The sequence below is a fragment of the Aricia agestis genome, chromosome 1, assembly GCF_905147365.1.
Source record: "Aricia agestis chromosome 1, ilAriAges1.1, whole genome shotgun sequence".
Taxonomy (NCBI): Eukaryota; Metazoa; Arthropoda; class Insecta; order Lepidoptera; family Lycaenidae; genus Aricia; species Aricia agestis.
The window spans coordinates 1,909,340-1,931,598 of NC_056406.1; the positions used below are offsets into that span (position 1 = coordinate 1,909,340).

Consider the following 22,259-nt stretch of genomic DNA (forward strand, 5'->3'; position numbering starts at 1 on the left):
TACGATTTTAGATAAAACTATCCTGCTGGCAGTGCTGGCTGCTTTCGAGTACATAACTACAATAACTATGTAGGTAATAGGTTACAGTATAAATTATTATTTATTACTTTTCCAAACTTTGAAAATATATTTTTTCAATAGACAAAACAATAAACTGATTTCTGAACGGAATGATCGAATCCAGCAGGATGAAAAAAAAAAAATGACAAAAATGAAAAATCAAAAATGTCGGTTGTGTTTCAAAAGTGCATGTTTACGAAAGTTTAATTTTTTACTAATTCGGGAATTCAAATTATTACTTTCGTACATATTGATTTATTTGATTAAAACGTTTTCCGTGTAATCACTAACATGCCAAGAACAAAAAGACCAGTACGTAAACAAGAGAAATGCTCGGAGGATGACGATACTTTGAAACGGCTGACCAAGCTTGGTGACTATTTACAATTATTAGTTTAAAAATAATAGTCCCGAAATTTGTTTAATCATTATTTTCACATTTATATTCCAGTACAACAAAAGAAGGATAATGTGGAAGCCCACGCACGTAACGAACAAATGAATATAGAGCTCGCCTTCAAAGTACTACTCGCATCTATCAGTAGCTCCCACTTGGATAAAACACTCGGACAGTTGGTAAGCTATTTTAAAAACTATACAGAAGATGGTTGTCTACATAGTACAATAAACAACTACAACAACTCATACTAACATAGTAATTCTATTTCATATTTCAAGTCAGTTTTAAATTTCATGCACGCAAAGTTTTTTATGATAGCATCTATGTATATTATTTTGCTCTAAGCTTTTTATAAAAAGAAATATAAATCATCGTATTTCCAGAAAACGGAGTCACAACAGAAAGAAACACAAGCAAGAAGATCTAACACAAGAAAAGTCAGTCGGGCAGCATCACATGATGATGGTAAATATTCACAAATCATGTAAAATATAATAAAGGCTTTGGCATGCTTAAAAGCTGTAGGGAAAAAAGAAAAAGTTTAAAATTTAATACTAATTTAATTAAAAAATGTTTGATACCAACACAACACAGGCATTTTTAGTTTCAGAACATGCTTTGATTATTCTGAGTGAAATATATTTATTTTGAAGCCTTTGTAGTGTAGTTAGTAAGAAAATAATATCATAGTAACCATAGGGTAGTTCTTAGATATATTTGAAAGTCAGAATAACATCAATAATAATTATTATTTTTTTGTATTGAATAATTATTGCAATTTTTAAAGAATTGCCATTTTCTTCTTGTCAAATATTTGTACTTTGTTTCTTCCTTAGCTTTGTAGGGGTTTTTATTTTAAACAAGTAGCTGTTAAAATACATTTTCTTTAATTTACTTTGATCCAATCTCTGTAAAATATAGCCAAGCATTATTGTTACCAATTTGAAAGTCACATAATGGCACATAATCTGATAAGATAGTTGTGTACATTTAGATCAAAATGAATTAAAATGAAATGAAATTAGAGACTTGTTACATTATTATTGCAGCCAAAGCTATACTTTTACTTTTCTATTGAAATTTACTACTTTGTTATTGTCTATGCACTGTTGTGCTACATCATCCATCATAATATGCACAGAACAAGTAATAATGCAATAGAAATGGTATAAAAACTAAGAATACTTTCCATTTCCACACTTAGCATGATTACCAAAGAAAGGCTTTATTGATAGGGATCAATAATCATTTTTATTCATCCCTAGCAAGAAACCCTTAATATATAAGACAGATTCACAAAGGAAATCTGTCACTTTCTCCCTAAAATATTTCATTGTTTCCGTTCTTCACATTTTTATTAAGCTTAACCGATTCAGTGCGGATGACACGGGAGCCGTGTCTAGTGTTGCCAGTTCCGATTTGTTTTCAGTCGGTACATGAGGTCGAGAAAATCGGGATTTAGGGTTGCAAATCGGGACAAACAAAAAAACAAGGTGTTTTTAAATTAGGGTTTAATTTATTGCATTCTGTATTAATAGTTCAAGTTTAGTTTTATATTATCTATATCAAATATGTCTTTATTCTAAAACAAGTAGTCAGTCTTGCTTGCTGTATTAGTGTAAATTAAAAAATAAAGTCGTAAAGTCGTATACCTATAATTAATCGTTGTCAAAAATTTTTATTTACTATTTTATAATATTCTAATCTAAAGACACACAAAAGGCACAAAAGCACTTCAGAACGTGAACGAAATGGAAACATGCAGATTGCCGAATGACCGACCGACCGACCAACCGCATTGAGTATTGACCGATTGATTGAGAGACGTTCGCAATGCACACACGTCTCAACTCTCTTACTCTTATCCATTACATTACGCTCTCTCGTTCATGCAATGCGAAGTGACGTGAAGCTGATGCCATTTTGAATTTGAAATAGTGATGTGATGAGTAAAAAATTAAAAACTACGCACTGACCTACTTAAAAAAAATTTTATGATTTTCTTTTTCACTTTTTGATTTATCGGGACATTTGGCGTCCCGATTAGGTATAAATCGGGACGCGTCCCCAGACCCTTGAAAATCGGGACATCCCGCGCAAATCGGGACACCTGGCAACACTAGCCGTGTCATACATGTTTTTAACGTGTGGCGTATGAGTGACGTATGACACGTTAGCCATGTCATTTAAAAAACGCTTGTATCTCTCTCAAATTACACTTTAGAAGATTCTACTCTGAACAAAATCATCTTAATTTTCAACGTAGAACAAGCCTATACGCATCGCCTCTGAATATTCTGTGAATTGAAAAAAAGTAGGGGCCGTCAACCTTTTTTAAAAGGTGCATTCACATCGGAAACCCAGATCTATTTAATATACTCATTTTTCTTTGAAACCTACAAAAGGTTTGCAATATTTGAATAAAAAATCGCTTACCTGCCATTTTCAGGTTAAAACTTAGTAGTTTTACTAACCGAACTCGAAATCAACTCAAAACAACGTAGCCTTCCGTTAACATCAATGGTTTGGGTTCAATTAAATAAATTAAGTTAATAAACACGTAAAAACAAAAAAAAAAAAACAACCTTTTTGAACGTGGCGGGTAACACGGTAGCCGTATCACGAGAAAATTGTATGCCGCCACGACTGAAAGTCTTCGAAAAGGTGCGTCGCATTGAATCGGTTAAGCTTAAGCTACAAATATAGTAAGTGAGAAGTAAGATTCATATTTTGTTCTTGCCAAGAAATTATGGTTAAGAAATGCACTAAGCCCTCGTTAGTACTTGTGAAACCATTTCTATTTCATTATCAGTTCTGTGTCCTAACCACATTGTTTCCACTAACCGGGTGCTTTTTGGGGGCAGGCTATCTCACAGAGAACTCGTCTCAAGGCTCGGGAGGGAAAGGCGCTACCAAGCTAATGGGTAAGTACAGCTTTCTTTCATTTGCACTGTCACTCCATATTGCACATGTTCTTTTCTATCTTGTAGGCTTTAAAAATGTTTGAAATCATATTTCTAAATATGTATGTACATAGTAGATAAATGTACGATGAAATCTTGTTCTTAAAACTGATAGTAGACTTAGTTATTTAATACCTCGACCGTGGGAATCGCAGACAATAGATTTTAAATTGTTATGCGACAGACGGGTGCCGCTTGGGGATTGATGGGTTAAATGGTTGACAATTTGATGACCTTTCAAACTTGTAAAATGTTTAGTAGTAGCGCCTTATCCTTTGCAGTGTTTTAGGAGTGTAGAGTTGATGTTAAAATATTAGAGCTAGCTTAGATGCTAAAGAGTAAAGGGTATAAGTTCCCTAGCATAGTAGTAGTCAATGCGACGCGAACTATTATCTATTATATGTATATTTATTTTAACAAAGTTATTGGGTCTTGACCCCCTGCTCAGCAGGGCTGAGTAATGGGCCACTGCGTTGCGAGTGTTGCGACGTCGCATCATATAAATCTACGACGGCGCAGAACGCATCGTGAAAATTTCCGAAGTAAAGAGTGCCATGCTATATGAAATTTTTGCGTTGCGTCATCGCATCTCATTTTTGCGATACGACGCGACGTCGCAACGCAGTGTTGTGTCACAGAAATGCGACGCGATGTCGGAGCGCCAAATTTCATTGGAAATAGTTGTGACGCATCGGAAATTTCCACGATGCGTTCTGCGGCGTCGTAGATTTTTACGATGCGACGTCGCAACGCAGTGTTGTGGGCTATGGCCTGGCCCTATGTATCTTGTGACAAGTAAGCAACAGGCTTTTGACAACAGTTTTTGCGCAATATTAGCAGTTTAGCGGGAATTTTGTAATACGAAATTTTTAAAATACGTTTTCACTTTTCACCCTGCGGATCTGATGCCAAACATCTTGCGATCTATTAGACCGCCTTCACATTAAGTCGCGAGCCGCGCGGCTGCCGCACTACTCGCGACTTAATGTGAAGGCAGCCTTAGATACATCAGCCTGCTACAGCTCTCAGATTAGTTGTGCAAAACTTTTGTAGGTAAAATACAGAGCACGTACAAATTCATATTTACTCCCGCATAATAGCTATCGAATTTCACTCCGCTATAGCACTGAGTAATAGTTTCATGCGCGAGTGAAATATACATATTATACGTAAGATTTCCACTTGCTTCGGAACTAGGACTATAGGACCACTCTAACTTGTCGACTGTTGCAGCGCCCCCGTCATTGTCGAAGACTGTCCGTCGGTCGCGATCGGCGGACTCTCGAGTGCGCGCCACGCCCATGTCGCGGCCGCAGCGTCGCCGCTCGCGCTCCGTCTACCGCACGCCCGCGTATAACAAGGCGGCGCCGAGCACGCTACCGCCTATCACGCCTAAGGTGAGTGACTATAGTGTGTGTGTAATGATAAAGCGGTGGACATCAGTAACATAGTAGCAGTTAAGAAACCATAGGTGATGTAGCTGGTCTTTCAAAACCTCAAGTCTCCAGTGAGTGATCTTCCAAGCTTTGCTTAATAAAACACAACCTATTAACTCCAAGTGCGACCTCCAGTTATCGGGGCCTGGAAAAGAGCGAGGGCTAGTTTATAAATCCTCGCACCTCACGTATGAGACAAATTTTTTACGGCGTCTGCTGCAGTGCCAAGTTACCAAGTACATTTGGAAATGCAAGTGAAGTTAAACTCAAGTTGGTGCATTCTATGATCTGTCTTCGGATTTGTATGTAAACATGTTGGTTTGACACAAAGTAATTGTGCATCTGCAGGTGAACCCGCAAGTGCCGCTGACGTTGCTGCGGCAGCCGCGCCAGGGCGAGATGGTGGTGTCCATGTCCGGCTCGCCCGTCATGGTGCCCTCGTGCTACGCGTGAGTACCATCGAGGAAATTGATTCCTAGGTAGTTGACGGACCTAGGTCATGTGGTCGGCGTATGTCAATTCAATGTTAGCTGTGCTCGGTTGGATAGGTTTGACGTAACGCGACCAAATTACTTAGGTCCGCCATCTGCCTAGGAATAAACTTCTCTGATAGTACATCTATTTAAAGTCCTGTCGCAGACCACGAGATCCTTTTCGAGCGCGATTATACTGGGTGTTTCAAATAACTAATAAGGTATACTAAGCCGAAAGAGGGTGACTCAGGGGGTCATTCTGCACAACTTTTGTTCTAAGACTTTTTCAAATTCGCGAAAAAAATTTTGCTTTTCTACAGTAAAAAAGTCCCATGACCAACAAAGTTTCTATGGAGTATACCTTATTTGAAACATCCTATATTATTGCTATCACCTTTCACAGGGACCCGATAAGAGCGTGATCTCGACTCGCGCGTGTGATTTTGTGAGCTTAAACAGTAAACACATTGTTCATGATTGATTGCTTAAAAATTTATAATCTTGTACATTTATTGTACAAAATAATTATTTCAGTTTGCAACCAGAAGAGAAAGCGAACTGCAACATCCTCCTCACAGATGGCACCATGCTGTCCCTCCAGCCCAAGAAGTTGAGGGAGTCCCAAGCGTACATCCCGTTCTCCCTCATGAACAACAACGTGTTGACCCAGCTGAAGACACTCAAGGATAGCCTGGATCAGATGGTCAAGCTCGGAGAAAAGGTCATCACTAAATAGTATTGTGACAAATATATTGTAGTGTAGTCCGGTCGTGGAATGCATAGAAAATTGGACTTGACTAAGCCGGCCCCTAGACGAGCAATTTTATTGTCAATATCTTATATCACGTATTGCGTAATATAATTGTCCGTCAAGGGTTGATATTGAACATAGCGCGCCTTCAATCAAGTGTTAAATAAACTGTTCAATAAAATTGCTCGTCTAGGGAGTTATAATTAGTATCATTCACTCAGGCAATAACATTGCTATTTCGCTACAACCTCATACTTGTAGAAAAGCCTAATTATGTATAGTTCTTGCAATCTACGAGTGCGCGGCGCCCTTAGTTGTGTGAGTGACCATATCTATACACGCGTACATGGCTCGCTCGCTACTGACTGCTCCGTCGGGTACGCACACCAACGAAAATGTCTATATTACAATTACAACTACAAATAAAGGCTACGCGCACTCGTAGATTGCAAGAACTATACTCATGTGTGAGAAAGAGATGAGCAGTGATCCGTCAACATGAATTTCTATGTAGTCCATGACCTTTATTGCGTTAATAGGGTGGTCAGATATTATCACAAATATGGACAATATTTTGGTAAAAGGTAAGAAAGGTACCTGCCAAATCGATGAGTCTGATTTTTTATTATTGACAGCCTCAGTACAAGGCTGAAAAGAATACACGTCGACATTTATAATTTTAAGAGCCCCCGTAGACTACAGACTTTTAGTCGGCCGATAGTTTGACCAAATCGGGGTTTCAGTACATTATTATCGGCCGAAACAAATCGCACCTTCATACGTCTTCGTACTAATTAAGCTTTCAAAATATCGGCCGACTAAAAGTCTGCAGTCTTCGGGGGCTCTAAGGTCATTTGAATAGTATTGTTTCTTTGTTGATTACTAACTCAGGTAACTTCCTACCTCTACTTTTTTTATTGGTCCCTCAGACACACCAGTTATATAAAAGGAGTTTTGTGGTCCCCAATATTGATGACTGTACAAAGGAGTTGCAAGGGGGGGAATGTCTTGGGGGGCCAGTTCCAAAGTTTCAAAAGTGCTAGCCAAATAGTTATTGTCGATTGTATTATTTTCGGACGACTGCTATACTTAGTTTATATTTTTAGGTTATATTATTTGTAATTAGAGTTATTGAAAATTAATGTTTTAAGATGCATGAGTAATGGTGTTAATTAAATAAGTAAAAGTAATCCATTTTTGGGACTTCGACAGGACATATTTTATTACAAGACACTAACTTTTCTCCACGTATTTTTTTGCTACTTTACATCGAGAAGCCAGATGTCAGCATTGGCTCTGATGCTGGATTGCATAGACCGCGCACAATGTAAAGATTGTTCTGCGAAGCAGTGTCTCTATCGGTATTCGCTTCGCACCACCTGTCCACATTCCACCAAAAAGATCCAAAAAACGAAGAATGTACTTTTGACGAACGTTCTTAAGTTTTGCGCGGCCTATATCAAGATAGACGTTACACGCTCATTTTCTCATCAGTTCGGTTCATCAATCTGGTAAGATTGACGCGAAACTGAACGTCTAACCAGTTGATTGACGGACTGATCATTTCTTTTTGATGTACTTTTAAGTACTGTCGCCAGATTGATGATTGATGTCTGATTGAAACTGAATGTGTAACCTTCATCAGAGACCTATTTAGCATCCAATGGCTACTACTGTATGTAAATTAGCTATTAATTTCAATTATTTTCGTAGTCCAGGCGTCTTATTTTGTATTGGGCTTGGGAGATTGTGTTGTTTGAATTGCTTGTGAGATATATAATTATTTTTGTTATGGCTGTTGTGTGGCCCATACGAATACTGATGTATAAAATCAATAGTTATGTTTACTAGCAAAATGTATGCCAAATATTCAAAATATTAGTTTAAACAATGACTTGTATACTCTTATACTACATTGATATAATAAATACTTTGAGAGACGACGTTTTTAATTTGGATAGCAAAATAGTAACTTGCTTTTCGATAAGTATATTCTTACATTGCGAAATCAATAGATAGAGTAGTTCTCGCTGTTTTGTTAAGCCTTTATAAGTTTTTTTTAAACCTAAACGCCACTAGTCCACCGACTCTGCGAACTGCGAAACAGCGGCGAACCGATTTACTGTCTCACTCGCTGCACGACAATGCGTTATATTGCATCTCGCTCTAGTCCTGTTTCGCATCGGTATTGCAGATATTTCGCTGTTCGCAGCGTCGGGGACTAGAGGCGTAAAAAAGTAAAATGTAACTGTGCTGAAAACTTCTTTACTAACTATAAACAGATGATCGTGAATTGACTAGAATTTAACATTACAATGTAAGCAATCACTTGTATCCGTGTTTTGCCAGCGTCTGCTCGACCTCTTTGACATATTTCTCGGGAACCTTCTGCTGTCTCATCTCTGCAACCTGTAAGTATTTTAATAACATTTTTATATGTAGCAAAGAACATGTTTATAAACGAAATTAAATTGCGGTCTAAATACAAAAATGTACAAAGTACATAAAGTTTGTCCCGAATATTTTTCATTGGAAGAATACATATTTTGTGTTTGTCAACACTAACTCAATTCTCTTTGATTCACAGGTCTCTGTATACATTATTTCTCAGATATATATCAGGACACTCTCCACGTTGAGCCAAGATCAAGAACCAATGTTGCTACCATGATTGCATAGCTATCAACATACGCAATCACAGTCGATCATGAGCAATCGGAGACAAAAAAACCTCTACACACTGGCTGAAGCGGTTTGGTGCCTACACCGCCAAGAGTACAAGTACGTAACAATTTATTTAAATAGCGGTGCGGTGGCACTGTTATTTACATACATTTGCTTGTCATCTTGCGGAGTAGCCGCCAAATAAATTGAGCCTTTCCAGATGCGGCGTTTTACGAGAGAGTGAGCGACTCGCGCGTAAACCGAGATACTGGAGCTACATATATCGCGGCCAGATGCCTACGCTCGTTTTTTACTCGCGCGTAAAACGCTTGCAATGAGCAGGACTCAACTCGCCCGTAAAACGCGCGAGTCGAGATACTTGGGTGCCATTGCAGCGTGCAGAATTACGCGCGAGTCCATTGCAAATGGACGTATTTGATTGGAGTGTGGTAACTTCGAGTCCAATATATATGTTTCTAGCGTAAAAACGCGCGTAAAACGTGGTAACTGGATGCAATAGAAATTGAAACGCGCGTATGGACTTCGCGCGTAAAACGCCTCATCTGGGCCGGCACTTAATCGCATTGTCTTGGTACAGAGGGCCTCTTGGTCCAGCATTCAGATACCTCGAAAGTAGCTTTAATCGCTGGTTATCACACTCGCGCGTGACACAACAGCATGTGCGCGCGCGCGAGAGATAGTTTGCGCTTGAAGCGACATTCGAGGCATGAGAATAGGGGCCCGTGAGCTTCTACCTAGTCAAGGCCTTTTCTTCGTCGCTTCTATAAAGAATCGATTGAACGCCTCCGTGGTCTAGTGGTTAGAGCGTCGCTCTCGACTCCGGAGGTCGCGTTGAAAACATGTTATTTCCAAGTTTGGTTAGGACAATGCAGGCTGATCACCTGATTGTCTGACAAGTAAGATGATCCATGCGTCGGATGGGCATGTAAAAAGTCGGTCCTGCGCCTGATCTCTCGCCAGTCGTGTCGGTCTTCCGTCCCACTGGGTTATGAGAGTAAAAGGAATAGAGAGTGCTCTTGTGTACTGCGCACACACTTGGGCACTATAAAATTACTCCTGCGTATCTGGACTGGTTTCAATGAAACCGGCCACCGTCACCGAAACCGGTGTGGGGAGTATTATTATTATTATTAAAGAATCGCCAATAAAAATGTATGGAGTTAGCATTAGACCAGTAGAACGTCAACTTCATAATATTATCGAACGCTTATGTCAATTTCATATTATACAGTTCGACAAGGCTCTAAATGAATGTGTCAATGATGTCAATGGGCGCTGCTGAGGAGAACTGTCAAAAATGACGTTTTTGTTAGAAGCGTTAGTTCCATTTCTCGCCACGGTCATAAACAGCCTTGTCGAACTGTATTTTGATCGGCGATTCTATAAAGAAGCGATAAAGAAAATGTCCTGGCTAAAGGTTCATTTTTTTATTTTTCTTATTGGCCTGGTCTCTGTACCTTCTGTTTGATGACTCCCCGCTCGAACTTCTCCTGCTGCTCCAGCTCCATGCGCAGCGCCACACCCTCGTTGTGGACTTTCTCCCGAAGCTCCGAACTGGCACAAACAGGTTTAGGTTTGTACTCAACTAGATTTTTTTATATGTAAAAGCTAGGATGTAAATGCAGTTCCGAAGGGAACACTGTACTTTTAAGGTCACTGCACACATACCAACAGAGAAAGGAATCGCATAAGGTGTGACCTTTTTGTTTTGCTAAGACTACTTTTTGGGATAAAATGTAGCCTTAATTTCTGCCATGCCAAAGGTCCTATTCTGTTCACCAGATTTTGTGTGAAGAAATAACAGATACATAGAGTACAGGCAGTTTAAAAAAAGGACGTATTAACATATTTTAAGTACTTACCGCGCCTTCTCCTTGTCGTTAATTTGCTTCATAATCTCTTGACGATGGCGCTCGATGTCAGCTCTACGTTTTTCCTCTTTCTGAATTGAAAAAAGCAAATAGAATAATATTATAGCCCGGTCGCAGAGCAGGTAGAAAATCTGTTCAGTGACCCATTGTCCCTTTTATTCGAAAAAAAGGAACGTTTCTATGGTATTTTTCTGCACTAATGAGAGGAGTAGTAATGGGTCAATGGACGAATTTTCAGCTTCTTACGCGACCGTATTTAAGCGTGATTTTTTTTTCAAATTAACCTCTTTTTCTTTACGAATGAACTCCTCGTTCTGTTTGGCGGCGTTGTTGAAGCTCTGCTCATCTTTCGCGATCTCCCGGGCTATCAGACGATGGATGTCGTTGATCTGAAAATATAATTTCGCATTCTGCATTAAACAAACACAATACGGGTGGTTTGAATTCTTTTAATGGACATTTCCTACGGCGATTTTCATTCAGTGTAGAGTAGCTTTATCAGGTACATTTGGAGCAATGAGCTTAAAAGATTTTGTCTTAAGTAATTTTTAAACCTGTTGGATTCTGGCTTCGTGCAACCGTTTCATTTCTAAGTTCCTCTTGATAGCTGCGTCTCTTTCCTTCCTTCGGTACTCTCTCTCCACGTCTTCTTGGATCTTCAGATTCCTGATACGCTCCAACTCTTCTTTCAACTCTTGTTCAGCCTAGGAAAGTAAATTTGAACAGCTGTTAATATTTACTATTTTACTATAAGATTAGCGCCAGAGTTAATGTTAAAGCCATTGGGAATCTTTATGTCAAATTATTATTAAGGCATAAAAACTAGCATCGTATTTTTAACCTTTTGTGCTTTGGCAATGTGATCAATTCCTTTCTGTTTCGCTGCTTTAATGGCTGCTGCTTCTGCCCTATTCTTCGCCTCTCGTTCTTGTTTCTTCTGCAGAAAGTTCTTGATCCGTACATCCATGATACGATCTTCTTCGTTCTGCAACTGTTTGTAGTAGAGTATCTCTGCGTTACCTAGAAAAGTTTCGGCTATTATTTTTGCTCTTTTGTGAAGATGGTATTAGTACGATAGCATTTCCTACCTGTATATGATTTGCTATAATTTTAGCATATTCTTTATTTACAAAATGTTGTAGGTTTGGTAGGAGATTTGATATACTTACCTTGGTCAAGAATCTCTTTTAGTTTTGCTTGTCTCTTTTGCTTCTCTTTTAGTTTCTGTGCTTCGTCAATTTGCATCGCTATGTTGGCTTGGTTGACTCGTATACTCTCTTCTTCTATTCTCTCTGCTTCCATTATCTGAAAATTGTTTAACCCACCTTCATATAGTGTTCTATGTTTGTTCATATCAGTTAATATATGATTCACTATACATATTTCTTGGAAAGTAACAATACCTTGACTGTATCATGTGCTTTTATTTGCTCTTTCAATGCTGCCAGGTTTTGCAGTCTCAGTTCGTTCTGTCTCTTCTCTTCTTGCTCAGCTCGGCGCACGGCCGCTTGTCTGTTTTCCTCCATTATTGCGTCCAATCTAAAAACAACAACACCAATTCGCTACCATGCATTTACGATACACCGACATAGGACCACCGACCACCGACAAGGCCTATGCCTTAGTTATGTGTCGGAATAACATTCTCCCTCAAACTAGATAAATCTTTACCTTTTTTCTTCTTCCGTTAGCTCCTTCTTAATAATCTGCTTCTCCACAATCTGCGCGTCTCGGATGGCGTGGCATTTGGATGCCAATATTATCCTATTGCACAACTTCGGACCTTGCATGGCGTCGGCTTTCAAAACTGAAATTAATGTTACTGTTAATCATTTCGATCTTTTATTACTCGGACCAAATCAAACAGCGTAGACAAAATTTTGTCCAAAAAAAAAATAAGGCTTTATGATCATAGATAATTATTATACTAATATTAGAGTTTTCGACTGTCGTTTCTACCAACCAAGAGCTAGGAAAATATTTTATACTTTCAGCTCTGGACAGAGTATAGGCGGCCTGGTCTGGTCCTTCGAGCTCGGGATCCGCAGTACCGCTAGCCTCCGCGCCGGGCTGCGGTCGCAAATACTCCTTTAGCTTCCGTTTCCGCTCTTCCGACTCCTTGGCCGCTCTCTGTATTGCCTCCTCTTGCGCCTTTATAGCTTCTATCTGTTCTTCTTGAGTTACAATCTGCGAAGACATGTATGTGATGAAAATGAGCTCATAGTGATTTTTTCGTTAGCAAGTAAAAACCAGTTTAAAATTTTTTGCATACTTTCGCTTGTTTCTTCAATCTTTCATACTCGCTCTTGTGCATGATGGCTGGGTAGTAGTTTCTTTCCTTCTTCGGGATGAGGTGGACTCTCCAGCCGCCGATCTGGGGCACCAGGGTGTACTCTCGCTTCGGCAGCTCGCATTTATGGATCGGTCGTTTCGTGATCGGAAACTTGAGACGACAGTCTGCGGGCCTTTTTAAAAGCAGAAAATAGTTTTGATGCTCTGAAGATTATCTTATCACTTATTATAGAAGTAAGTAACTATTCATGCTTAACATATTGGATGGTAGACCTATTATAATTCAGGTTCTAGCTCCACTCCAGGTACAACATGATAGCGGCTCTACAAGATGGTCCAGGGTAGTGGCCCATCACGATGGGCCAGTGTGGGGAGGACGTAGTGGCGTAGGATGGCCGATGGCGCCAGCGATGGCCTTGGAATGGCGGCGGTGTCGGTTTTTCGGCCGCACATCAAAGGATGATGGCCCAGCGATGGCGGTACGCCTCTACCCGTGGCCAAACTACAGTCGCTGCCCGACCGCGGTCGAGTGAGGATGTCGTATTATAATAATAATAATTTACGAATTTCATTCAAAATGACGAGTACGTGGTCTCATAATGAATGAAGCTATATTAATATATTATGATTTATGACAAATGCGAAAGTTTGTATGGATGTATGGATGTTTGTTACTCTTTTACTCAAAAACTACTGAACGGATTTTAATGAAACTTTACAATAATAATAGCTTAGACATAAATCCTGACTTTTTAAAGACACAAGGGAGTATCGGCGTTGTTTTAAGAAAGGAAAGCATATTATGCTATTATTACATTCGTCATTATCATCATCATCACTACCATAAACCATTATTTTAATTTTAGGCGTAGAATTGAAGAGAAGGTTCATATTAGGAGGAAGGTCATACGAAGTTCACCGGGTCATCTGGTGAAGTCATAAATTATTAAAAATCTAATAATTTATGACTTACGTACTTACGTACGTTTTGCATTGCCGCAATGGCTATTAATGCTTACACGTCCATCTTGAACGACGTTTAGATCACAAATCACAACTGAATACGGCCATCATGTAGAGGCCATTGCATAGCCATCGCATGCGCCATTCGATCGCCAGCGCTGGCCACTCATGTAGAGGAGAATTGAGCAATTATATGTCTAGCTGTGTGATGATGATGAATAGTGTATGAGTAATGTAATTTGATGCCCACCTGTGTAACTGATAGCATCCCGGATCACTTCCTCTTCTAACTTGATGGTATTTTATTCCCTCATGAAAATCTCTAACTGCTTTTGGCATCTTTAAAACTTTAGTGAAAAGGTAATTTCTTGGTACAAATTGAATGAGACGCGAAATTTTGTCAATTTCGTTGCTAGGATACTTTATTTTGGTAATTTCCAAAATCCAATATATTATTTTTCTCTATGGTAATTTTCCTTTGCCATTTAAAATGTGCGACCAACAAAAATGTGAAATTGTCTATGGTTGTTTGGGTGTGTTCCGAAACTCGAAAAGTGTACTAGTCTTACTTATGTCTACGGACATGTGCGATTTAGAGAGATTTTAATGGCTACTCAGAAGTCACGTGGCACTTGCTAGTATACTTTCTAGAGAAGAAAACACACTCCTCACTTTGACAACTAATTGACAGTTGACACTTCAATTTATCATAAAAGTAGAAGAATAATCGCAAAAATATTTCAAATTTTTCAAACTTTATCTAGGTATGTTTTCAAAGGTTACAAAAAATTTAAAAATGTTCACTTAAATTTTTAGTTTAAAATCTAGGAGAAATATTTTAATGCGTTAGAAGTTTTAAAACGTTTTGTAGTATTTAAGTTATTCTAAGATTATTTAGAATTCTAAATAAAAATAATATGGATTTGCAAGATTCTAAACTTACAAGTAAATATTTAGGACCACTTCTGGTAAGTATACTTGCTTTAGAAATATATATCTAGAAACTTAATATGCAGTACTTAAATGTAAATAAAAATAATATTATTATGCAATAACATACCATACCAGAAAAGTTATAAAACTGCTTTGACAAATTTTAAAATGAAATAATGAAAGATTTTTATACTATTTTTCTTACTACTTCATTTGCATATTACATTTTCAGGGCGGTGCTTTAGCTGGTTTAGCTGTGGATGTGGCCATGTATCCTCTGGATACATTGAAGACTCGACTACAGAGTCAACAAGGTTTCTATAAAGCTGGTGGATTCGGAGGCGTCTATAAAGGTTATATTATTAACACATCAACTTCCATGCGGTGCCGCATAACTTAACAATTGAAAATCAATTGTGTCTGCCATTCCCACGATCGAGGTATTACAAGGCCTATTCATGTTTGGCCTCGATGAATAAACATGCTTGCCACTTTGACATGATATTTGAGCTATCTTTATGCTTCATATTATGAGGCTGTACTATTTTCACTATGTACTATTATATACACTGTAATTTAGACATTAATTGTACTATTGACTTGCTGTAAATTTTATCAGAACTATCCTCTTATTCCCAGGCCTGTTGACTGTAGCTTCGACGTCGATGCCAACTGCTTCCCTGTTCTTTGTCTCCTACGAAGCTACAAAGAATATCACACAGCCGTTACTGCCTATACAATATGCCCCTCTGGTGCACTTGCTTGCAGCTAATATTGCTGAAGTTGTAAGTATCTTGGTATTAAACTATTCCTCTACATTTTGTTATTATATCTAATAATGCTTCAACTCCAAAGAGGCTACAAGAAGATAACAATAGAATAGCTATTGTGTCTGGTTTTCCCACAATCAAGGGATTAATTATTATGTGACCTGGATATCAAAGTAAAATTTAAGTTTTTATATTTAGTTAGCAATCGCGCCACATGGCCGGCTAACTACACTGCATAACCTACCTATCTACATTTTGGTACTTCTGCAAATAATTCAAGCATAATTTTTAATGTTTCAGCTAGCATGTCTCATAAGAGTTCCTACAGAAGTGGCAAAACAAAGAAAACAAACATTTGTTGGAGGGAACGCGAGCAGCATAAGCATATTGGTCCAGGTAACTTTTTTAACTTAAGGCCTATTCGAACTGGAGCGGTATCCGCTACCGTCGTGGATAGCAGTACAACAGTGGTCCCATGGAATGTTTAATACTCACTATAATTTTATACACATTTTATATCAGTGTTTTTCATCCGGTGAGCATTTTCGAAGCTTTGTAAAGGGGTTGTCACAGGTCGAGAGAACAATTTTAGTAAAAAAAAAAACAATTAAACACACAAACATGACAAAAACCAAAGACCTGTCCCTTTTGCTGCCTGCAACACAGCTTTCAGATAGAATTACATTGTTAGTTGAATGAAAAAAGTAGGATGAAAATCCTCATTATGGTTTATGCAATGATTTCATAAAATATATTATGTCATTAACAAAAAATATGTTGCACGTTTTCAGGCGTTCCGTACGGAGGGTCTATGTAAGGGTGTGTACCGGGGGTTCCTGTCGACCGTGCTGCGAGATGTGCCCTTCAGCTCCATACAGTTTCCGCTGTGGGAACTCTTCAAGAAGATGGTGCAGGACCGGAGCCATAGCAAAATTACTAGTTTTGAGGTATGGGGCCCATTTTTTTTTTAATTTTGCTCATTACAAAAACATTTCGAGGAATAAGGTCAGTGATCGTTTTTCTGTATATAAACGAAAAAAATACCCATTAGTTACTTATATTTTTGAACAAATACGTTTAAGCTTTGTTTGACCTTCAATGGCGTTAAATTAGCAATAAATTCGACCAACATTACGTTTCAAACTGGTAAGCTTCTCGTATCAGCTTTCACATAATGAGAACTTGCATTTGACAAACCAGCCATTATAAATAAGATTGAAAGGAAAAAACATACTGCAGAGGTCAATTATTGGCCGCCGATGATGACGTCAGAGCGAAACTTTAAAAATTTATTGAGAAAAAACTAGCCAATGAATTTCAAAATTATTTAATTTATATTCTTAAAATACCCTATTTTAACGAAAAAAAAAATATAAAAAGTACATGTGATTTTTTTTGGACAATGCCCATTGTAAGATCGCGCTCATGATTAAACTGAGATCCTAGCTTGAGAATTTGCCCTATGATATTTTAATATGCATTATAAATTATTATAATGAAATAGAATAATGGATTACCCATTCAATGAATAAGTGCATTAGGAATGTAATGTAAACTAGTCTGATTGTTGTAACTTGTATATTTTATGATAATGTCCCCGCAACTTCGTTCGCACAGTAAATTGCACATTGCGCAATATTAATATTTTATTTAATTTAATAATAAACTGAATTATAATAATACTTAAATGAAAATTTCATAAATAATAGTAATTGGTTGATGTTATTATCACACTATTTTTTTTGTTGAGTTATGAATGCAGTCTTGTTTCCCTAATTCATCTAAAGGAACTTGACTGCATTCATAAATCAACTAGATGTCCCGCGCGGCTTCGCCAGCGTAAATTAGGAATTTCTCAGAAACCGTACATTTTCGAATAAAAATAGCTATAAATACTCTTTTCACTTCTACTCTTTGTAAGTGCCAAATATTGCTATAAAAATTGCTCCAGTAGTTCGTGAGATAAACCCTTTCTAATATTATTCCCGTTTTTACCACATTTTCCTGAGTTTCTTCGGTCGTATTAGTCTTAGCGTGATAATATAATATAGCCTATATCCTTACTCCTTAAATGAGATATCTAACACTGAAATAAGTTTTTAAATCGGACCTGTAGTTCCTGAGATTAGCGCATTCAAGCAAACATACTCTTTAGCTTTATAATATTAAGTATAGATTTTTTTAAATTATCGCTTGACAAACTCGAGCCTCGATCTAAAAGACTATGAAAAGGCTCATAATCATGGGACGATGCATGGTATAATATTATGGTAGTGATGATGATGATGATGAATGTAATTTGCATAGTAGCATATGCTTTCCGTTCTTAAAACAACGCCGAAACTCCATAACTTGTATCTATAAAGAATCAGGAGTTCTCTCAGCACCTTCCGAACCACGGTATACCAGGTATACCTCGGTACAAAATCTTACTTGTTTGTAGCATATTATGCTTAGAATACTTCTCACGATGATATTTTAATATGCATTATGCACTTCTCACGAAACGAAAGTCACCACATGTTTCCCCATAAAATTTGAGGAGTTCCCTCGATTACTTATGGATCCTTCATCAGGTCACCAATTTCGTGAATATAATACCAAATTGGGACGATACCCTACATACCAAAAGAAACATTTTGAAAATCGGTTAATAAACGGCGGAGTTGAACATAAGAAAACGAACATAACACCTCCCCCATTTTCAAAGTCGGTTAAAATTGTAGCCTATGTGTTATTCTGATGTATAAGCTATATTATTGTAAAGTTTCATTAAAATCCGTTCAGTAGTTTTTGCGTGAAAGAGTAACAAACATCCATACATCCACACATCCATACATCTATACATCCATACATCCAAACAAACTTTCGCCTTTATAATATTAGTAGGATACTTACTTACTTACAGAGTGCGGTATGCGGGGCGGCCGCGGGCGCGCTGGCGGCGGCCGCGACGACGCCGCTCGACGTCGCCAAGACGCGCATCATGCTGGCCACAGACGGCTCGGCACACAAGGTAGTTCATTTTTCATTCAAGTTAATTTTTTTTGGATATAATTTTTCCGGTCCAAAAGCCTCCTTTTAAGCAAAAAACTTTTTTTTTCTATTTTGTGTGTATTGTTTCTTTTGGTGCATTAAAATAATTTCATTCATTCATTCAAGGTGCGCATAGCCCCCGTTCTGGCCCACATCTACGCTGAGCGGGGCATCGGGGGCCTCTTCGCCGGCGTGGGGCCCCGAGTCACGAACATATTCATAGGAGGCTTCGTCTTCTTCGGCATGTACGAGAAATGTAAGATGCATGTAGAGATATATTTGGACAGCTAACATTGACTATTTTACTATACAATATTTTTATAAGTAGGCAAATATATGTGTATATTATAATATAAATATCACAAAGTTTTAGCATTGTTTAATCTTTCATAAAGATTTTATATTAATGTTAAATTGTTTTAAAAAAAGTGATAATATGTGTATTAGGTTTTCGTGATTTTGTATGACAGTAATTTGAGAATGTTGCAGTTGGTAACATGGTACATGTTGGTACATATTATTTATTCATGTTATTGATTGTTACTATTTTGTCTTGTTTATATTACAAGCTTAATAATATGTTTATAAATGAAATGTGCAATACAGACTGTGATATACAAATTCACAAATAAAAGTAGCTAAAAGCAACACAGTTGTATTTTTTTTTTTATGAAATAAGGGGGCAAACGAGCAAATGGGTCACCTGATGGAAAGCAACTTCCGTCGCCCATGGACACTCGCAGCATCAGAAGAGCTGCAAGTGCGTTGCCGGCCTTTTAAGAGGGAATAGGGTAATAGGGGAGGGTAGGGAAGGGAAGGGAAGGGAAGGGAATAGTTGAGGGTAGGGAAGGGAATAGGGTAGGGGTTAGGGGATTGGGCCTCCGGTAAACTCACTCACTCGGCGAAACACAGCGCAAGCGCTGTTTCACGCCGGTTTTCTGTGAGAACGTGGCATTTATCCGGTCGAGCCGGCCCATTCATGCCGAAGCATGGCTCTCCCACGTATAAATTAAAATGATTAAAACGCCAAGAAATTATTAATATATTTATTTCCTTATACTTTTATACATTATATTATATTTCAGCAATATACATAGAACACGGTATCTCTATACAACGAGTTTTGGGTGCGATCAAAAACTGTCGATCGCATCCAAAAAATTTATACATTTTAGTCAGTCGCAATCGTCCAAATTCCAAATAACTTAGCTTGTAGTTTTGTCGCTACTAACTTTATATTGAGTGACGGAGACAAATCTTCTAGGTAAAGTATTTGTCACTGGCGATTGTGAAACGGACCGCCAAACTTATTCTATTAAGTACATTTTATTATTAAAAAGTGTTAGTAAAAAATGCGACTATGTCGCCGGTAAAGCATAGACAATAGTCGCATAGTTAGGGTTAGGTTAGACTTTAGATAGTTGAAGAATACTAATTGTTTGGTATAGCTTTTCCAAAATAGAAATACGACTCCATCATTAAGCAACGTGTGTAATGATTTTTGTAAATGTCAACACTTAATTTGGTCTACATTGAAACATCGGTCAAGTCAGACATTGCTGCAAGCGAATGGTAAACCCCAAGTACGTAACAGTTGGCAAATAATTAAAATTCAAAAGAATTGTCTGACTTTGACCACAGTTTTTAAGTCAAATGGTCATAAAATAATGTGTAAAGCTTAGGTGAAGGCTGATGCCCAGTTATTAACCGTGGTCAAAGTTTGACATTTCATTTTTAAAAATTTTGACCATTTAATTATTTTTCCAAAGAGTTTTTAGAACGTTCGAGAGTATTTCGACAACTGTGCACTTCTTGAACGAGATAAAGATGTGACAGTACGCGCGCGCGCTTTTTTCGCGCCAGCAGTCCCATGAAGTCAAATTGTGAAATGTCAAACTTGACACATGGTTTGTAGTCTATTTCCGGGGATGAGTTGACATTTGACAGTTCCATCGACAATGGCGCGAATTCACGATTCAAATTATTGGTACAGGAGTCTGCGCCTTTTATTAACCGACTTCAAAAAAAGGAGGTTATTTACCTTAGAGGTATAATTATTTATTACATTAGTATAGAAGTGCGAAACTTTTTTAATGAGTGTGTTATACAGTGCGCTGCTATATATTTTAATTATGCCCGGGCCGCACATGCGTAGAGCTTCGTGCTTAAAACGATACTATTGGACGATCTGCATGTATCGTCCAATGGTATCGTCTCTTAGCACGAAACTTCGTACGATAGACGCATGTGCGGCCGCGTCATTTGAAAGAAACCTTACAGTAGCTTTACAACAGTTTAGCTTTTTAAGGTCGGTTAACTACTTATTTTACTTACTTTAAATACATACTACACTTTCGTGACTTAGAAAAATGTTAAACAATTCTAAGTAATATGCACAACTTGCAGTGTATTATGTTACTATTTACAGAAGATATATCACCAAATACCTGTGATCTACAATTTACAAATATATAATTTTCAATAGTAGTTGTATATAAATCGTATTATGATTTTCACATTTTTAAACTGCTTACTTATGAGTTTTGCAATGTTAAAAAGTTAAATTATTTATATATTTGTATCATTTATATTTTTCAAATATGCTTTGGATAGTCATAGCCAAATTCCTAGTCTAAATATATGAAGGGTCCACTGCAATAATGATGAATGTCCTAAGTTGTTAGTTTAAAGATAATAATTGGGTTTTTAAAAGAACGGTATAACAAAACTTGGAATTAAAGATTATTTTAAAGTAAACACCTGTGAGTTGTGACGTTGAGCGTTTTATTCTTATTTCAAGTGACCGAATGGCATTACTTGTTAAGATTTTTATTTTTTTGGATGTTCATCATTATTGCAGTGGACCCTTCATATGTAAGCAACAAAATATACAGAAAACTTTATAGAATTTAAAAATAAAAATTAAAAACGCAATATGTACTTATCATCTACAATAAAAATAATAAAACAATGAAAATCAACTTTATAAATTCGTAATTTTCACTTTGATATTGATAGATATTTTATGATTAAAACTATTATCAATATTTAAGAACACAATATTTAGAAACCATCACGATTTGCACCACGTAGCGCCATCTAGCGAGATGTGTTTACTCGCTATAATTAAACGTTTTGTTTTTGATTGTTAAAATTTATATTATAAATTATTTATTGCTTTTCTTGTTTACTTTATTGGACGGAATTGAGCAGCCCTACCCACGTGTTTTTGGTTTTAAATCTATCACCAGAAATCGCTTCTCGGATTCGTTTTGGATTTTTGACGGCAAAACCGCTCATATCAGAGCAACTTTAACCTGGAATTTTTGGTCCCTCGTCATCAATCTCCTCGTTCGACCTGTCTGATAATATTTTAGTGCTAGTGCGTACTTTTGACCCATAATCGATCTTCACCAAGATCAGTCCCTACATCCGTTTGTCCTTATCTGAATATGACGTTGCTGTGTCGATGCGTGCTGTCCGCTCGTGCGGCGCGACGGAAGGGGTTCCAGGAGGGGAGGCGGCGCGCGCGGGGGGTGGCGGTGGACCCACTGGACGCTGTCGATGCTGCCGACACGGAACCCTGGTTGGAGCTGGACTGTCGCACTGTTTCGGGTGATGACTGA

The 22,259-nt window shown here is 37.8% G+C and overlaps 4 protein-coding genes across 6 annotated transcripts in view; 2 read left to right on the forward strand and 2 right to left on the reverse strand.

The window, feature by feature from the left end:
• Positions 1 to 226: 226 nt before the first annotated feature.
• On the forward strand, positions 227 to 8,026 carry LOC121732578. 2 transcript variants are annotated; one of them, XR_006036400.1, is made up of 8 exons: positions 227 to 433; positions 512 to 636; positions 844 to 925; positions 3,325 to 3,384; positions 4,657 to 4,820; positions 5,208 to 5,308; positions 5,867 to 7,553; positions 7,729 to 8,026. XR_006036400.1 is itself a non-coding variant. In XM_042122512.1 (7 exons), exons 1-7 carry the CDS (start codon positions 352 to 354, stop codon positions 6,066 to 6,068), a joined length of 816 nt encoding a protein of 271 aa, XP_041978446.1. In that variant the 5' UTR covers positions 227 to 351; the 3' UTR covers positions 6,069 to 8,026. The 2 variants fall into 2 exon arrangements, 1 of the variants encoding a protein (XP_041978446.1); XM_042122512.1 differs by having other exon boundaries at positions 5,867 to 8,026.
• Positions 8,027 to 8,332: 306 nt separating this feature from the next.
• Positions 8,333 to 14,284, reverse strand: LOC121732524 (cilia- and flagella-associated protein 45-like). Its single transcript, XM_042122442.1, has 12 exons — positions 14,145 to 14,284; positions 12,912 to 13,104; positions 12,628 to 12,826; positions 12,311 to 12,446; positions 12,043 to 12,178; positions 11,809 to 11,944; positions 11,481 to 11,659; positions 11,194 to 11,343; positions 10,924 to 11,028; positions 10,631 to 10,710; positions 10,226 to 10,322; positions 8,333 to 8,492 (listed from the first exon to the last, which is right to left on the reverse strand). Exons 1-12 carry the CDS (start codon positions 14,231 to 14,233, stop codon positions 8,409 to 8,411), a joined length of 1,584 nt encoding a protein of 527 aa, XP_041978376.1. The 5' UTR covers positions 14,234 to 14,284; the 3' UTR covers positions 8,333 to 8,408.
• Positions 14,285 to 14,684: 400 nt separating this feature from the next.
• LOC121732568 (S-adenosylmethionine mitochondrial carrier protein homolog) lies at positions 14,685 to 19,281 on the forward strand. The gene is made up of 7 exons (XM_042122500.1): positions 14,685 to 14,862; positions 15,060 to 15,180; positions 15,467 to 15,612; positions 15,898 to 15,993; positions 16,389 to 16,544; positions 18,506 to 18,613; positions 18,760 to 19,281. The coding sequence occupies exons 1-7, from the start codon at positions 14,812 to 14,814 to the stop codon at positions 18,922 to 18,924; spliced, it is 843 nt and encodes a 280-aa protein (XP_041978434.1). The 5' UTR covers positions 14,685 to 14,811; the 3' UTR covers positions 18,925 to 19,281.
• A 1,567-nt stretch (positions 19,282 to 20,848) lies between these two features.
• Positions 20,849 to 22,259, reverse strand: part of LOC121732469 (rhophilin-2) — a 72,561-nt gene continuing 71,150 nt past the window's right edge. For both annotated transcript variants that reach the window (XM_042122354.1, XM_042122361.1), the window contains exon 15: positions 20,849 to 22,255. In XM_042122354.1, coding sequence (XP_041978288.1) covers positions 22,076 to 22,255 — 180 coding nt within the window. In that variant the 3' untranslated portion in view covers positions 20,849 to 22,075. The remainder of the gene's footprint in view (positions 22,256 to 22,259) is intronic.

Excerpts from the sequence above, each read along its gene's own strand:
- LOC121732524 (XM_042122442.1), bottom strand. The coding sequence starts at position 14,233 with ATGCCAAAAGCAGTTAGAGATTTTCATGAGGGAATAAAATACCATCAA. Across the intron at positions 12,447-12,627 it reads TACTCTGTCCAGAGCTGAAA|TTTTGAAAGCCGACGCCATG; the intron begins GTATAAAATATT and ends CATTAATTTCAG. Across the intron at positions 12,179-12,310 it reads CTAACGGAAGAAGAAAAAAG|ATTGGACGCAATAATGGAGG; the intron begins GTAAAGATTTAT and ends TGTTGTTTTTAG.
- LOC121732568 (XM_042122500.1), top strand. The coding sequence starts at position 14,812 with ATGGATTTGCAAGATTCTAAACTTACAAGTAAATATTTAGGACCACTT. Across the intron at positions 15,181-15,466 it reads ATTCGGAGGCGTCTATAAAG|GCCTGTTGACTGTAGCTTCG; the intron begins GTTATATTATTA and ends TCTTATTCCCAG. Across the intron at positions 16,545-18,505 it reads GCAAAATTACTAGTTTTGAG|AGTGCGGTATGCGGGGCGGC; the intron begins GTATGGGGCCCA and ends ACTTACTTACAG.
- LOC121732578 (XM_042122512.1), top strand. The coding sequence starts at position 352 with ATGCCAAGAACAAAAAGACCAGTACGTAAACAAGAGAAATGCTCGGAG. Across the intron at positions 926-3,324 it reads GGCAGCATCACATGATGATG|GCTATCTCACAGAGAACTCG; the intron begins GTAAATATTCAC and ends TTTTGGGGGCAG. Across the intron at positions 3,385-4,656 it reads AGGCGCTACCAAGCTAATGG|CGCCCCCGTCATTGTCGAAG; the intron begins GTAAGTACAGCT and ends CGACTGTTGCAG.